We start from the raw sequence: 10,870 nt of genomic DNA, 5'->3' as shown, positions 1-10,870 counted from the left end.
TGTGGTCCGGAAGTACAGAGCCCAGGGTCCACTGCACCCTAATGAGAGTGAAGGGGAAAGTAGTGTGCACTACTTATGGGGCTGCCACAGGTAGAAGCCTGGGTTTGAACTGCATACATAGCCCCCTAGTGGTGTCACCGCCCACCCTCTCTTCCAGGAGGGTCCTGGATGGGGTGGCTGCTGCAGCCTGTAAGGGTGACAGTGAAGCAGGGCCTGGCACTGTCCCCACGGCTCATGTACCCCCACACCTCTAGGTTCTGTCAGGCGGGAGTGAGGCCCCTTTGGGGTAAAAACTATACCCCTTCTCTCCACCCCCAGCCAGCCAAGTGGCATCCTAGCTTTGCCCGGATGGCCCAGAAGGGTCGCGGCTACGCCCCTGCGCATCATCCCCTCATGCCTTCTGTTCCTCACCAGTTAAAGCCCCCCCCCGTGGAGTCCAGGCTGGTGTGGGCCTCTGGCCAATGGCACCTCCTCACCCCAGGGCCCAAGCTTAAGCAAGGAATAGCCCTTCCCAGGAAATGGAGGCTCCTGGTTTCCCGGGCAGGTCCCCGGCGGCTCCTCAGATGCTGCGGCTACTGGAGCCGACGGGAGACCCAGCTCCTTGCCTCAAACAGCGCAGGTGGGTCCGTCCACACAACTGCGGTCGGCAAAATAGCAACCAGCGGTGCCAACGCACTCCTCTCGGCCGCCAACCGCCTCCGCCGCCGGGCCGTCTGCCTGGCAAGCAGCTCATCGGCCCCAAGCCCGCTCCGCAAAGGGGCGACCACGCGGGGGAAGGTGGGGGTCGCGGCCGGCGGCCTTCTGGTCCTAGGACCTGACGCCTCCTGCCGGCCCCACTGCGCCCTGGCTCCATTCTCCACTCGAGGGCCTCGCGCTGGGCCCTCCAAGCACATTTGCAAAGAAGGATCTTGAGGGGGGGGCGCGCACGGAGCAGCCCCAGCGCGGCCCCCGGGGCCGCCAACGCCTCACGCATGCGCAGAGCCACCAGCGCCTCGGTCCTCCCGGGCTCCTCTCGCCTGCGCTACATCCCCCGGGCCTCCAGGGGGCGAGCGGCCGGCCTCCCCACGGGGGCCGTAACCCGGAAGCAGCCGCTAACCCGGAAGAGGTGGTGTCGTAGAGGGTCCTGCAGGCGTCGGGGGCGGCCCTGCGGCTTCGGCTGCGAGTGCGGCGCTAGGATGAACGCCCCTCCCGCCTTTGAGTCGTTCTTGCTCTTCGAGGGCGAAAAGAAGTAAGTGGAGCTGGCGGGGGCGAGCCTGGGGTCCGTCCAGTAGCGGGAGACGGAAGCCTCTGTGTCCGCCAGATTCGAGCCAGCCCTGCCGGGCGGTGGCGACCACCCCCTTCCGCAGATGCGGAAACTGAAGCTCAGAGAGCCAAGGCGCTGCCCCGGCCCTCGGGGAGTGGCGGTGTGCGTGGCGCCAGAGTGCTTCCCCCCGGGATCCGGCAGCCCCCTCGCTCGCGTGCCTGGCCGCCGCCTCCTGCGGCTGCAGCGGGTCCGGCTCTCAGGCTCTCGTCCCGCCTTCGCTGGCCTCCCGAGAACCTCCAGCGGCTTCTTGCCCGCGGGGTGCAGGCGGTGTAGTCTTGCTGTCTCTCAGCCTGGGCTTGGCTCCTGGCTCCCCCACTTAACGTCTCCGTGTCTTTGGGCAGGTGGCTCAGCCTGCCTGAGGCCTGCTTTCCTCATCTGGAAAATGGGCTTCTTGCTCTGTTAGATCACAGGATTTTCTCAAAGGGCAGCTTGACGAGATGATTTACGGAAGTGCTTAGGCCAAGGCTCAGCACACAAAAGACTGTCTTAAACGTCGGCTTTTCCTTCTCTTAACAGCCTGGTGTGCGGGGCTCTATGTCTAGCCCTTGCCAGCCACTTCGTCTCCCTTGGGAGCAGTGGTTGGCAACTAGGGGCTATTTTGCTCCCCAGGGGACTTTTGGCAACGTCTGCAGACACTTTCGTCACATAGGGGCTGCTGCTGGCAGCTAGTGAATAGAGACCAGGGATACTGCTCATATCCTACAATGTACAAGACCACCCCCTGAGGGAAAGAATGATCCACCCTAGATGTCACTGGTGCCAAGGAGCAATCCAGAGTAGGTGAGGGTCCCGCAGAATCGGGGCATAGCCACTCTGCTGCTCTGAGTTAGAGGTCTTTATGGATGAAGAGATGGAGGAAGGCTTCGAGGTGGAAGTGGGGCTTAAGCCTGAGTTAAAGGGCAGGATTTATCCTGGGGGGAGGAGGAGAGCCCCGTTTCCCATCTGTTGCTACCACCTCTTCCTAGGATTACCATTAACAAGGACACCAAGGTACCCAATGCCTGTTTGTTTACCATCAACAAAGAAGACCACACACTAGGAAACATCATCAAATCGTAAGTTCCAAGTCAGAGGCTCTCGGGCAACGTTTAATGGGGCTCTTTGAGGCAAAGCACACGTCCCAGATTTCCCGAAGTCTCTCTGAGCTGCCGGAAGGTCTGGGTGCTTGTTCTGGCAATTCACACGTTTCAGTACATTTTCCCCAAAATGCTGCTGCCCTGGATCTGTTCCCACAGCTATATTTCTGTACTGGTTCATTTATCCGATGAAAGGAAGTGAACGTGTGGCAAAGCCAGAGAAACCTAGGCCGACTTGCCAGAGATTGGAACTTATTAGAATGAGGGGAGAAGGTGGGGGAGAGGCTCTGTGATTATCCGATGCTCATGTTGGTTAGCAGGTGTGTAAGTACATTAGCGAGGTCCTGGCCAGGTAAGTGGTCAGTGATGTGGTTGCTGTTTGGGCTCAAGGGCTTTTGTCAGAAAAGCACCATGGGTGAATCTAGGTCTTTCCGAGGGTCATGTGTTTGAGACCACGGGCAGGAGCCCACCTCACCTCTGGGCTGAAAGTAGGAGGTGGGGCTGGCTCTCTCCAGTCTGGCTGGCCCCACCCTGAGCCATGCCAGTGCTGCTCCCAGGCCCTTCTGCTCCCCTACTCTGGGAGGCATGTCCCCACCTGTGCAAGAGCCTTCCCTCTTGGTGCCTGCTGCTGACTGAGCTGCTCCAGAGAATCCCCCGTGGGCCCAGGGCAGAGCATGGCATGCACGCTTCACCTCACAGCCAGGCATAACGGGTCCCAGGTGTGTGGGCAGCAGCGTTGACCAAAGGGCTTCCGTTTCACTAAGCACTCAGAGCCTGAGCCTTTCCTGCTGTGCCAGACGCTCTTACTGGGCCAGAACCAGCACATTGTGTTCTGGTTACTGAGCACTGGCTGCCTGGGGAGGGCTCTTTGGTGCTGTTGCAGGCCCCCGACTTCCCCTGAGGGAAGTTTGCTGGAAATCCTCTTTACCAGCTGGGGTCCTGGATCCTCATGGATGTAGGGGTGGGGGGAGGAGGGAGGTGTCCTCATGAGGCAGATGTTCCAGATGTTTTACTTGGAGATATCTTTGGGAAATCAAGAGCAGGAAAGCAGCTGGAGTCAGCCATCTCCTCCCTGCCCCACCCCCCTCGCTTCTAGGCCTCAAGCCAGTGGGAAGGCTCCTTGGTTAGAGGCCTGGTGGTCCCAGGTGCTAGGCCCAGCCCCCATGTCACACTGCCCATTTCCTGATCTCAGACAGCTGCTGAAGGACCCCCAGGTGCTGTTTGCTGGCTACAAAGTCCCCCACCCCCTGGAGCACAAGATCATCATTCGAGTGCAGACCACACCAGACTACAGCCCCCAGGAGGCCTTCACCAACGCCATCACAGACCTCATCAGCGAGCTGTCCCTGCTGGAAGAGCGATTCCGGGTGAGGAGCCGGGCGGCGAGGGGTGTTTGCATGCTAGCCAGTATGGCCAGAGCTGTTCTGATGCCCACACCGACAACCCCTGGGTAGTTTCCGGATTTATTGTGGGGTGGGGGCAGGTGGTGACTGAGCAGCAGTGCCACTACAGCCTTGAACGAGCTTGGACTAAGGGGTTTTAACAGAGTTGAGGTCGGGGGCCTGCTATCTGCAGGCATGGGTGGGAACTGTACTGAGTGCTCCAGGGTCTCCTTGGGACTGCTCCCCCAAGCCTTCTCTGGTTAAGGCCTGGCTGCTTCCAGGTATCTATCTGTACATGGGGCAGCTCATCCCAGGCAGGGTGGGGTCCCACAGTTGAGGCTGAAAGGGGATGGTCCCACCTGTCCACGCAGAGGGCCTTAAAGTCTGACTTGGGTGTCAAGTGGGAAAGATCCACAGCTTCTCAGGCAGATGGGTGGGGTGTGCTCAGAAGGCCCTGGGGTTGCTGACAGGACAGCAGGGCCCGGGCAGACCTCGGGTCACTGGGGCTGCTTTCCCACTAAGCAGCTGCCCCCTCCCTCTCCGCTCAGGTGGCTATTAAAGACAAGCAAGAAGGCATCGAATAGTGGGCTGGAGGAGTCTTGTTTGGCTGGTTCCTACCCTGCACTGGAACCTTCTCCGGGCTTCCAGTAGAGGCGAGCAGCTTCCCTGGCTTCAGGGACATCTTGTTGAGCTCCTCCCCCCAGAGTTGGTGTGTCCTGTACACGGAGTGTTTTACCTTCCTAATAAAGACCTGGCTATGGGAAGCAGTGGACCTGCTCAGTTTCACAGCGGACAGGCCCTGGGCCCCCGACTCCTAGACCGACAACCTGGAGCCTGGGAGGGCAGGGGTGGCCTGAGAGGCATGCTTTAGGAGTCTGTTCAGAGCTCAAGGTAGGAACACCAGGGGAGCCACAAACAGCTCTCCAGCCTTCCCTCAGACAGCAGAGAGTTTATTAATAAAATATATTCACTGATGAAAAGATTCTCGTCCTTAGCCCCAAAGCTGAATAAGTTAAGTCATGTCCCTGGTGCTCTGCCGCAGAGGCAGGAACCCCACTCTGGCTACTGTCTCTTCCAGATGGCCACGATATTGGAGTCCGTCAGGGCGGTGAGGTAGGTAAAGGTGGGGTTGGCCACCACCGTGTTCACCATGGTCTTGGTCACCATCTGGCCGAGCGCCCAGGGTTGGGGCCACTTAAGAATCTGGGGTGGCAAGAAGAAAGGAGAGCTGGGTTCTGGCGTTCCACACACGGTCCCCAGCAGTGGGAGAGGGCAGGCAGCTGGCGCCTACCTGTGTGGGGGCCTGCGGAGCTGCTGGCAGTGGAGGCGGCTGGGTCAGGATGTGCCTGACGTCGTAAACCCACACGTTGCCCTCTTCATCTCCACACAGCACTATCCCCTCATCTGCTGGGACACATGGACAGAGGTCAAAGGTGGGGTGGGGCTCCCAGGGGTGGGGGGGCGGGATTGGGGGGGAGGTGCGTGGGCTCACCGGGACAGGTGCTCAGTGAGAAGTAGGCCAGCTTGGTGGGGGACCACTGCAGCCGAGCCAAGACCACCACTGCCAGAGTGGACTGCTTGCCTCGGCCCATCCAGGTCTGGCTCCAGCTCCACAGGCAGATGGTACCCAGGCTGTTCCCCTTGGAGGCTGTGGGAGGGAGAACAGAGAACTGGGTGGGGGGCCCCCCTAGATGTTTCCTGGTGCACAGCAGGGACCACTCGGGAGCCCCTGGTCCTAAAACCCAGCCCAGGGAGCAGTAGCCCACAGAGGCCTTACCAGGGCCTACCTGGGCTCCCGGGAGGCCAGGCTGTTCCCCCCCCTAGGGTGGGGCTTACTCACCCACGACATCCTCATTCACAAATGCCAGCCCATCCACTCTCCGCCCGGCTGCCTCCGCACCCTCGGAAAACACAAACTCCACCTCACACACCCTGCGGGGCAGAAGACGAGGTGGTCAGTTGCCTCGTGCATGCTGGGCAAGTGGCTGCTGCACGTCCCCACATGGAGAAGTGTGTGGGGTCATGTTGTGTCTGGAAAGGCCACCCAGCAGTGGCCCACAGTCCTAGAGATGCCGCCCGGAGCCACAAAAGCTGGCCAAGTACCTAGAGGAGGAGAAGCAGGCACAGCTGAGGCTTGGACTCCTCCCCAAGGCTTGGAGACCAGACAGACCTGGGGACGGGGCACGGGGCTTCACTCTCAGGTGGGGTATGGGCCGGCACAGGCACTTGCCTGGGCAAAAGCCACCAGCTGGTCCGATGCTTCTGTTACTTGGCTCCACAGAGCAGCTGCTTCACTGCCGTTACCTCCCCCCCACCCGCGCCCCACCCGAAGTTCTTCCCAGACTACTCACGACACTGAGGACAAAATTCAGTCTTACCAGAGCCAGTGTCCCCTGCTCCAAGCAACCCTGCCACCTCATCCTGTCCTCTCCACTTCCCAGGCTGGGCTGAACCTCCCTGGTCAGCCCACTCTCCCGCCCCTTGCACAGGCCGCCACCCTAGGTCTGCACCTTCTTGCTCTCTGCTGCCCCAACTCCCTTGCTAGGCTCACGTGGAGAAGGCGAGCCTGAGGACCCACCTCACCTCACAGTTCTCTCAACTCTTTCCTTCATACTTGACGTTACAATTCGTGGGGTTTTAATGGGCCACCTTTTTTAAACACCTACCTCTGCCAGAAGGCTGTGGGCCCCACGAGGGCAGGGATGCCATGCCGAGCATGGTCTCCCACCTTCTAGTGGTACAGATAAACCTTTCCAGGCTTCGTGTCTGCCCAGGCACTACCTCCCCACCCCCCAGGTGAGGTGACCACAGCTGGGAGAACCGACCCAGCCCAGTCCCACAGCCAAGCAAGCACTAGAGGGAGGAACAGGGCATGAGACTAGAGGAGATGGGGACAGGCCAGCCTCTTGAAGAGGCCCCTGAAAATGGCCTTTGGCTGCCTAGAATAGGGCATGGCTTGGGCATCACCCATGGCAGATGTGCTTGGGGTCAGACATCTGGACTAGCTGCTGCTTAGCACCCAGACTTGGCTTTTGAGGCCTCACCTCCTCTTCTGTGGCTGGTCCAGCCGCACGTCCCAGCAGCAGCAGCCACCCTCACAGCCAGCCAGCAAGTAGGTGTCCGGACAGGAAGCCACAGGGCAGAGGCGCAGGGGGATGGATGCGGTATCAAGTGTGAGCAGCTGGCTGTCGGCAGGGGAGGAGAGGATGCGGCCACGGACCCAGGTGTCTGCCCTAGCAGCCCCCCTGCCCTGCCCCACGGCCTCACCTGGCCTGGAATTCGTAATCGTGGTTGGGCACCCCGAGGTCCCAGAGGATGATCCGCTTGTCATAGGAGGCGGCTGAGGAGGGGATGGGAAGGGGCTCTGAAGAGGCCCTACTCCCTCCTAGGCTGAGACCGTGGTCGCAAGGCTGGCCCTTCCAAGGAGGGCAGGGCCACAGCTGGGAGACCCAAGACTCATAGGCCACCCATCCCTACCTCACCACGCCCCATGCCAGGCAGCCATCTTTTTGCAGGCCTCTGCTCACATACCCCTTCTCGGGCTTACCACACTTGGTGGGGTGGGTAAGAGGGCCAGGATCTGAAGCCTGATCTGTTGTCTCCAATGCCATGCTGCTTCTACCATGGCCAGAGTGGACCTTGGTGGCCTGGTGTGAAGGCCACCAGCCCCAGGACCTCCCTGGCATCCCAGGGAGGGCATACTGAGGTGTCAGGCTGCAGGACAGGGTGCTGGGAATGTCTCAGGTGTGTGGGAGAGGGTCTTACTGAAGAGATGGGTCTCGTGGGTGGGGCTGAAGCAGAGGGTGGCAATGGCCTTCTTGTGGGCCCGGATGACCCCACAGCAGAAGCCAGCTCGCACGTGCAGCAGCCGAACCAGGCCCCGAAGGCCTGCAGCCGCCAACACACTCCAGCGCTTCTTGTGGCCTGCCTGCGTGACCACAGTCAGGGCTGTCCAGGCCACTGAAAAGAACTCCTATGGGGGCAGGGGGCACGGGCGTCACCAAGGGGCCGAGTCTGGACCCCCAACCTTAGCACTGTGCCCCCGGCTGTGCAGGAGCCAGGCCCCAGCACTCACCTCGCCAGGCGCCTTGTACTTGTGCAGCACGATGCCTGTCTGGCAGTCTATCACACACACGGCCTCCCCGCCACACGTGGCCACCGTCTGAGACGTGGCCCCCGCCTGCCCTGTGTTGAAGATCAGCCCAATAAAAACATTCTGTGAAGTCTGCCCCTGCAGCTCCTTCTTCCTGTCCTTACAACACCTTGTAGGCGGTCTCTCCCAGGTCCCCCATTCACTGAGCCCCTGACCCCTGCAGGTAGCATTCCCAGGCGCCCAGTCTAGATAGCTCGTTCTGCTCCTTCCCCGTGGTCTTGCCCTGCCCTGCCTGCCCACCAAAGACATACCCTCCTCCCAGGCTGGCTCAAAGGCGCAGGCCCAGAGCTGCGTCTCCAGGTCCCGAGGGCTGTTGTTCTTGCTGTGACATTGTAGAAAGTGCAGGGGCTCCAGGGTGGGCTGTGGGGGAGGGGGGCAGTGGGGGGTCACAGCTGCCCCAGGCCTTGCTCCCTGCCCCCTTGCTAGCTTACCTGGCTGCCATCAGAGCCCTTGACGTGGGCCGACGAGGAAGAGGTACACACCCGCTTGTTGGGAGACAGGCTGAGTGGGGTGTCATCCGGCCGTTTCAAGGCCACGGGCTTGGCCTATGGAAGGTCAGGGCTGGCCTGAGGGCCTAGGGACCACGGGCCCATCTGCCCAGGGCTTGCGTCCTCGGCATTATAGGCTGGGCTGCACCCTCCCATGGGGGGAGAAAACAAGACATGGCCCAGGGTCAGTGCAAAAGAGCTCAGGCATCAGAGGCCATCTCCTGGGCTTGTTTCCAGGACCCCATTCCCCCTTTCCTTACAGTCTCCTTAGGCAGGAAAGGCCAAGGCAGGCCTTGTGGGCTCCATGGGACCACGCTTACCCTGGGTTCCCGGGCAGCTGTGGCTTTTGGAGGTCTCTCTGGGACGTCTGCCTCCCGCACCTGGATCCCACCAGAGGCCACCAGCTCCTCAGAGATCATCCGCACCTACGTGGGGCCAAGAGAGCAGGACGCTGGGTATGGACCTAGGGGCCCCGGCCCCTCTGGATGCCCAGGGCAGAGGGAGCCCTGGCTTCCAGAGTAAGCTGCCTTCCCTGACCCACCCCACTTTCCACCACCCCTCAGGGCCAGAGACCTCTAGGGCAGCTGAAGGCATGGAAGCCATTGAGGAGTGGGGAGAACCGACTCCCAGCATAGCAGGGTGAGGTCATACCCGCCACTGGGTGAACTCGCTGAGGGACTCAGGCCCATAGCGGACGTCCCTGACAGCAGACCTCACAAAGTCGGCCTGGGCCTTCTCTGCCTCCTCTGGGCTCAGTGCAGCCTTGAACTTCTCCCAGTGAGCTGTGACCTGGTACAAGAGGGACCAGATTCAAGCCCAGTCCACCCCAGATGTCTCGGACCCTCTGTGGCACCCCTGACTCCAATCTTATGGCCACAGATGACTCCACCGCATCCTGGAAGCCTCCATGAGCCACAGCTGTCTTGGGGGCAGCGTGCACAAACCTAAACCACGCCCACATGAGAGAAACTGCCCCGAATAACAGGGTCCAGTCACTGTGAAAGTGTCTCTGCCTCGCTGGCTGGGCCCTGCCCACACACCCTGAGAGAGGACCTCCATGGGCAAGAGGCCAAGCGCCATGGCCAGGCTCAGAGCAACATGTCAGGATAGGACATGAGCGCCATTCAGTGTCCCCTGCAGAGAGCCCCTGTCAACCCCGCTCAGGGTCCTCCAAATGTCCAATTCGATCACTCGCTCAAGGGCCCTGAGTGCTCCCGAACACCAGAGATACCTGCCGGCCCCCTCACCCTGCTGGTCAGCTCCCGATTTAGGTTCTCCACCTGAGAACAGGTGGAGGAAGCATCCTTGCCATTGACCTTACGGAGCTTGGGCAGGAGAAAGGAGACTTTCAGGTTGTCACTGACCTGGGGGGAGAGGGAGAATGGCTCAGTGTCACCCCAACTCTGAGCTGTGGCCCCACAGGGTGCTGGCCCTAGGTATGAGGCAGGTGGGGGCCCCCACTTACAGTCAGGAAGGGGTTGCCCTCCAGGCTGAGCTCCTCGAGCTGCGGGAACTGGCACAAGGCAGTGACGTCCCCCAGCTGGTTGTTGGCACAACGGAGGACACGCAAGTGGGACAGGCCCAGGTTGGCGGGCAGCGTCTCCAGCTGGTTGTTGGAGAGGTCCAGCTCTTGCAGCTGCTTCAGGCGGCTCAGGAGCTTGGGGTCCAAGTGCTCTGAGAGCAGCTTCAGCCCCGACAAACTGGTTGGGGGCAGACGGGGAGAGCTCAGGACGCAGCCAGGCCTCCCACCTCACACCTGGGGCAGTCCTGGGTGCCTGAGGGCTTTCTCAGCAGAGATTCTCGTGCACGCACAGCCTTTCCTTCTTAAAATCTTTTAACTACAACTGCGTACAAGCTGGCCCTCCAGGACGCTCTCCCCGATCCTCTAGGGGGGCTCCTTTGTGCTGCCCAGGGCCTCAGGAACTAGCTCGACAGGCTGCTTAATACCCTTTCTGCAGAACTGTCTCCCCTACAGCCCGGGCGCCCTTCAGGGGAGAGGCCACCCCGGGCCCCGCCCGCCCGTCTCTTAGCGGGAGCTCGGCGCTTGGCCCGAGTGACTGGAGACGCCGACTAGCCGACAGGGCGATAACGGGGCGGGAAGGGAGTGGGCAAGAGTCCCAGCCTTTCTGCCCGACCTGCCGGCGACCCAGGCCCTGGGGGTGGGCTGTGTGGCCCCGGACGGCGGCCCCCGGCCCGCCTCTTACTCCAGGCTCCGGATCTTCCCCAGCCGGTCGCTCTTGGGACGCCCCCGCTGCATGAGGAGCCGCGCCGAGAGGGGCCCCATGGCGAGGAGGAGCGGCCCGCGCTGGCCGGTCGTTGGCACCGGCGTCCGGTTGAGTCCGTACCGCCCGTAAACCGACGCGAACGTCTGCCGCCGGCGAAGCTCTAGAGGCGGCGGCGCGCGAGCCCGTAGCTAGCGACGACCGGAAGGAAGTGGTCCCGCGGACCTCGTGCCTCGCGGGCGGACT

The 10,870-nt window shown here is 61.4% G+C and overlaps 2 protein-coding genes across 8 annotated transcripts; one reads left to right on the top strand and one right to left on the bottom strand.

Annotated features, from left to right (window-relative positions):
* Positions 1-1,069: 1,069 nt before the first annotated feature.
* Positions 1,070-4,525, top strand: POLR2J (RNA polymerase II subunit J). 4 transcript variants are annotated; one of them, XM_077908136.1, is made up of 4 exons: positions 1,070-1,228; positions 2,269-2,358; positions 3,572-3,746; positions 4,310-4,525. In XM_077908136.1, the coding sequence occupies exons 1-4, from the start codon at positions 1,176-1,178 to the stop codon at positions 4,343-4,345; spliced, it is 354 nt and encodes a 117-aa protein (XP_077764262.1). In that variant the 5' UTR covers positions 1,070-1,175; the 3' UTR covers positions 4,346-4,525. The 4 variants fall into 4 exon arrangements, with proteins under 4 accessions (XP_077764262.1, XP_077764263.1, XP_077764264.1 ...); XM_077908138.1 differs by lacking the exon at positions 1,070-1,228 and adding an exon at positions 1,840-2,083; XM_077908139.1 differs by lacking the exon at positions 1,070-1,228 and adding an exon at positions 1,851-2,079.
* A 170-nt stretch (positions 4,526-4,695) lies between these two features.
* LRWD1 (leucine rich repeats and WD repeat domain containing 1) lies at positions 4,696-10,795 on the bottom strand. Of its 4 annotated transcripts, XM_077908125.1 has the most exons (15): positions 10,607-10,793; positions 9,868-10,102; positions 9,650-9,766; positions 9,054-9,191; positions 8,723-8,827; positions 8,346-8,459; positions 8,166-8,274; positions 7,837-7,946; positions 7,527-7,734; positions 7,029-7,101; positions 6,806-6,946; positions 5,602-5,693; positions 5,254-5,409; positions 5,053-5,165; positions 4,696-4,964 (listed from the first exon to the last, which is right to left on the bottom strand). In XM_077908125.1, exons 1-15 carry the CDS (start codon positions 10,684-10,686, stop codon positions 4,824-4,826), a joined length of 1,932 nt encoding a protein of 643 aa, XP_077764251.1. In that variant the 5' UTR covers positions 10,687-10,793; the 3' UTR covers positions 4,696-4,823. The 4 variants fall into 4 exon arrangements, with proteins under 4 accessions (XP_077764251.1, XP_077764253.1, XP_077764252.1 ...); XM_077908127.1 differs by lacking the exon at positions 9,054-9,191 and having other exon boundaries at positions 10,607-10,795; XM_077908126.1 differs by lacking the exon at positions 9,650-9,766 and having other exon boundaries at positions 10,607-10,794.
* Positions 10,796-10,870: the final 75 nt, after the last annotated feature.

The sequence above is a fragment of the Canis aureus genome, chromosome 8 (assembly GCF_053574225.1).
Source record: "Canis aureus isolate CA01 chromosome 8, VMU_Caureus_v.1.0, whole genome shotgun sequence".
Taxonomy (NCBI): domain Eukaryota; kingdom Metazoa; phylum Chordata; class Mammalia; order Carnivora; family Canidae; genus Canis; species Canis aureus.
Note: the sequence above shows the minus strand (reverse complement) of the source record. Positions and strands in the feature narration are given on the sequence as shown.

Coding starts and splice junctions, on each gene's coding strand:
- LRWD1 (XM_077908125.1), bottom strand. CDS start 10,686: ATGGGGCCCCTCTCGGCGCGGCTCCTCATGCAGCGGGGGCGTCCCAAG. Junction 8,828..9,053: donor GCGAGTTCACCCAGTGGCGG/GTATGACCTCAC, acceptor GGCCCCACGTAG/GTGCGGATGATCTCTGAGGA. Junction 7,735..7,836: donor AGTACAAGGCGCCTGGCGAG/GTGAGTGCTGGG, acceptor CTGCCCCCATAG/GAGTTCTTTTCAGTGGCCTG.
- POLR2J (XM_077908136.1), top strand. CDS start 1,176: ATGAACGCCCCTCCCGCCTTTGAGTCGTTCTTGCTCTTCGAGGGCGAA. Junction 2,359..3,571: donor CTAGGAAACATCATCAAATC/GTAAGTTCCAAG, acceptor TCCTGATCTCAG/ACAGCTGCTGAAGGACCCCC. Junction 3,747..4,309: donor TGCTGGAAGAGCGATTCCGG/GTGAGGAGCCGG, acceptor CTCTCCGCTCAG/GTGGCTATTAAAGACAAGCA.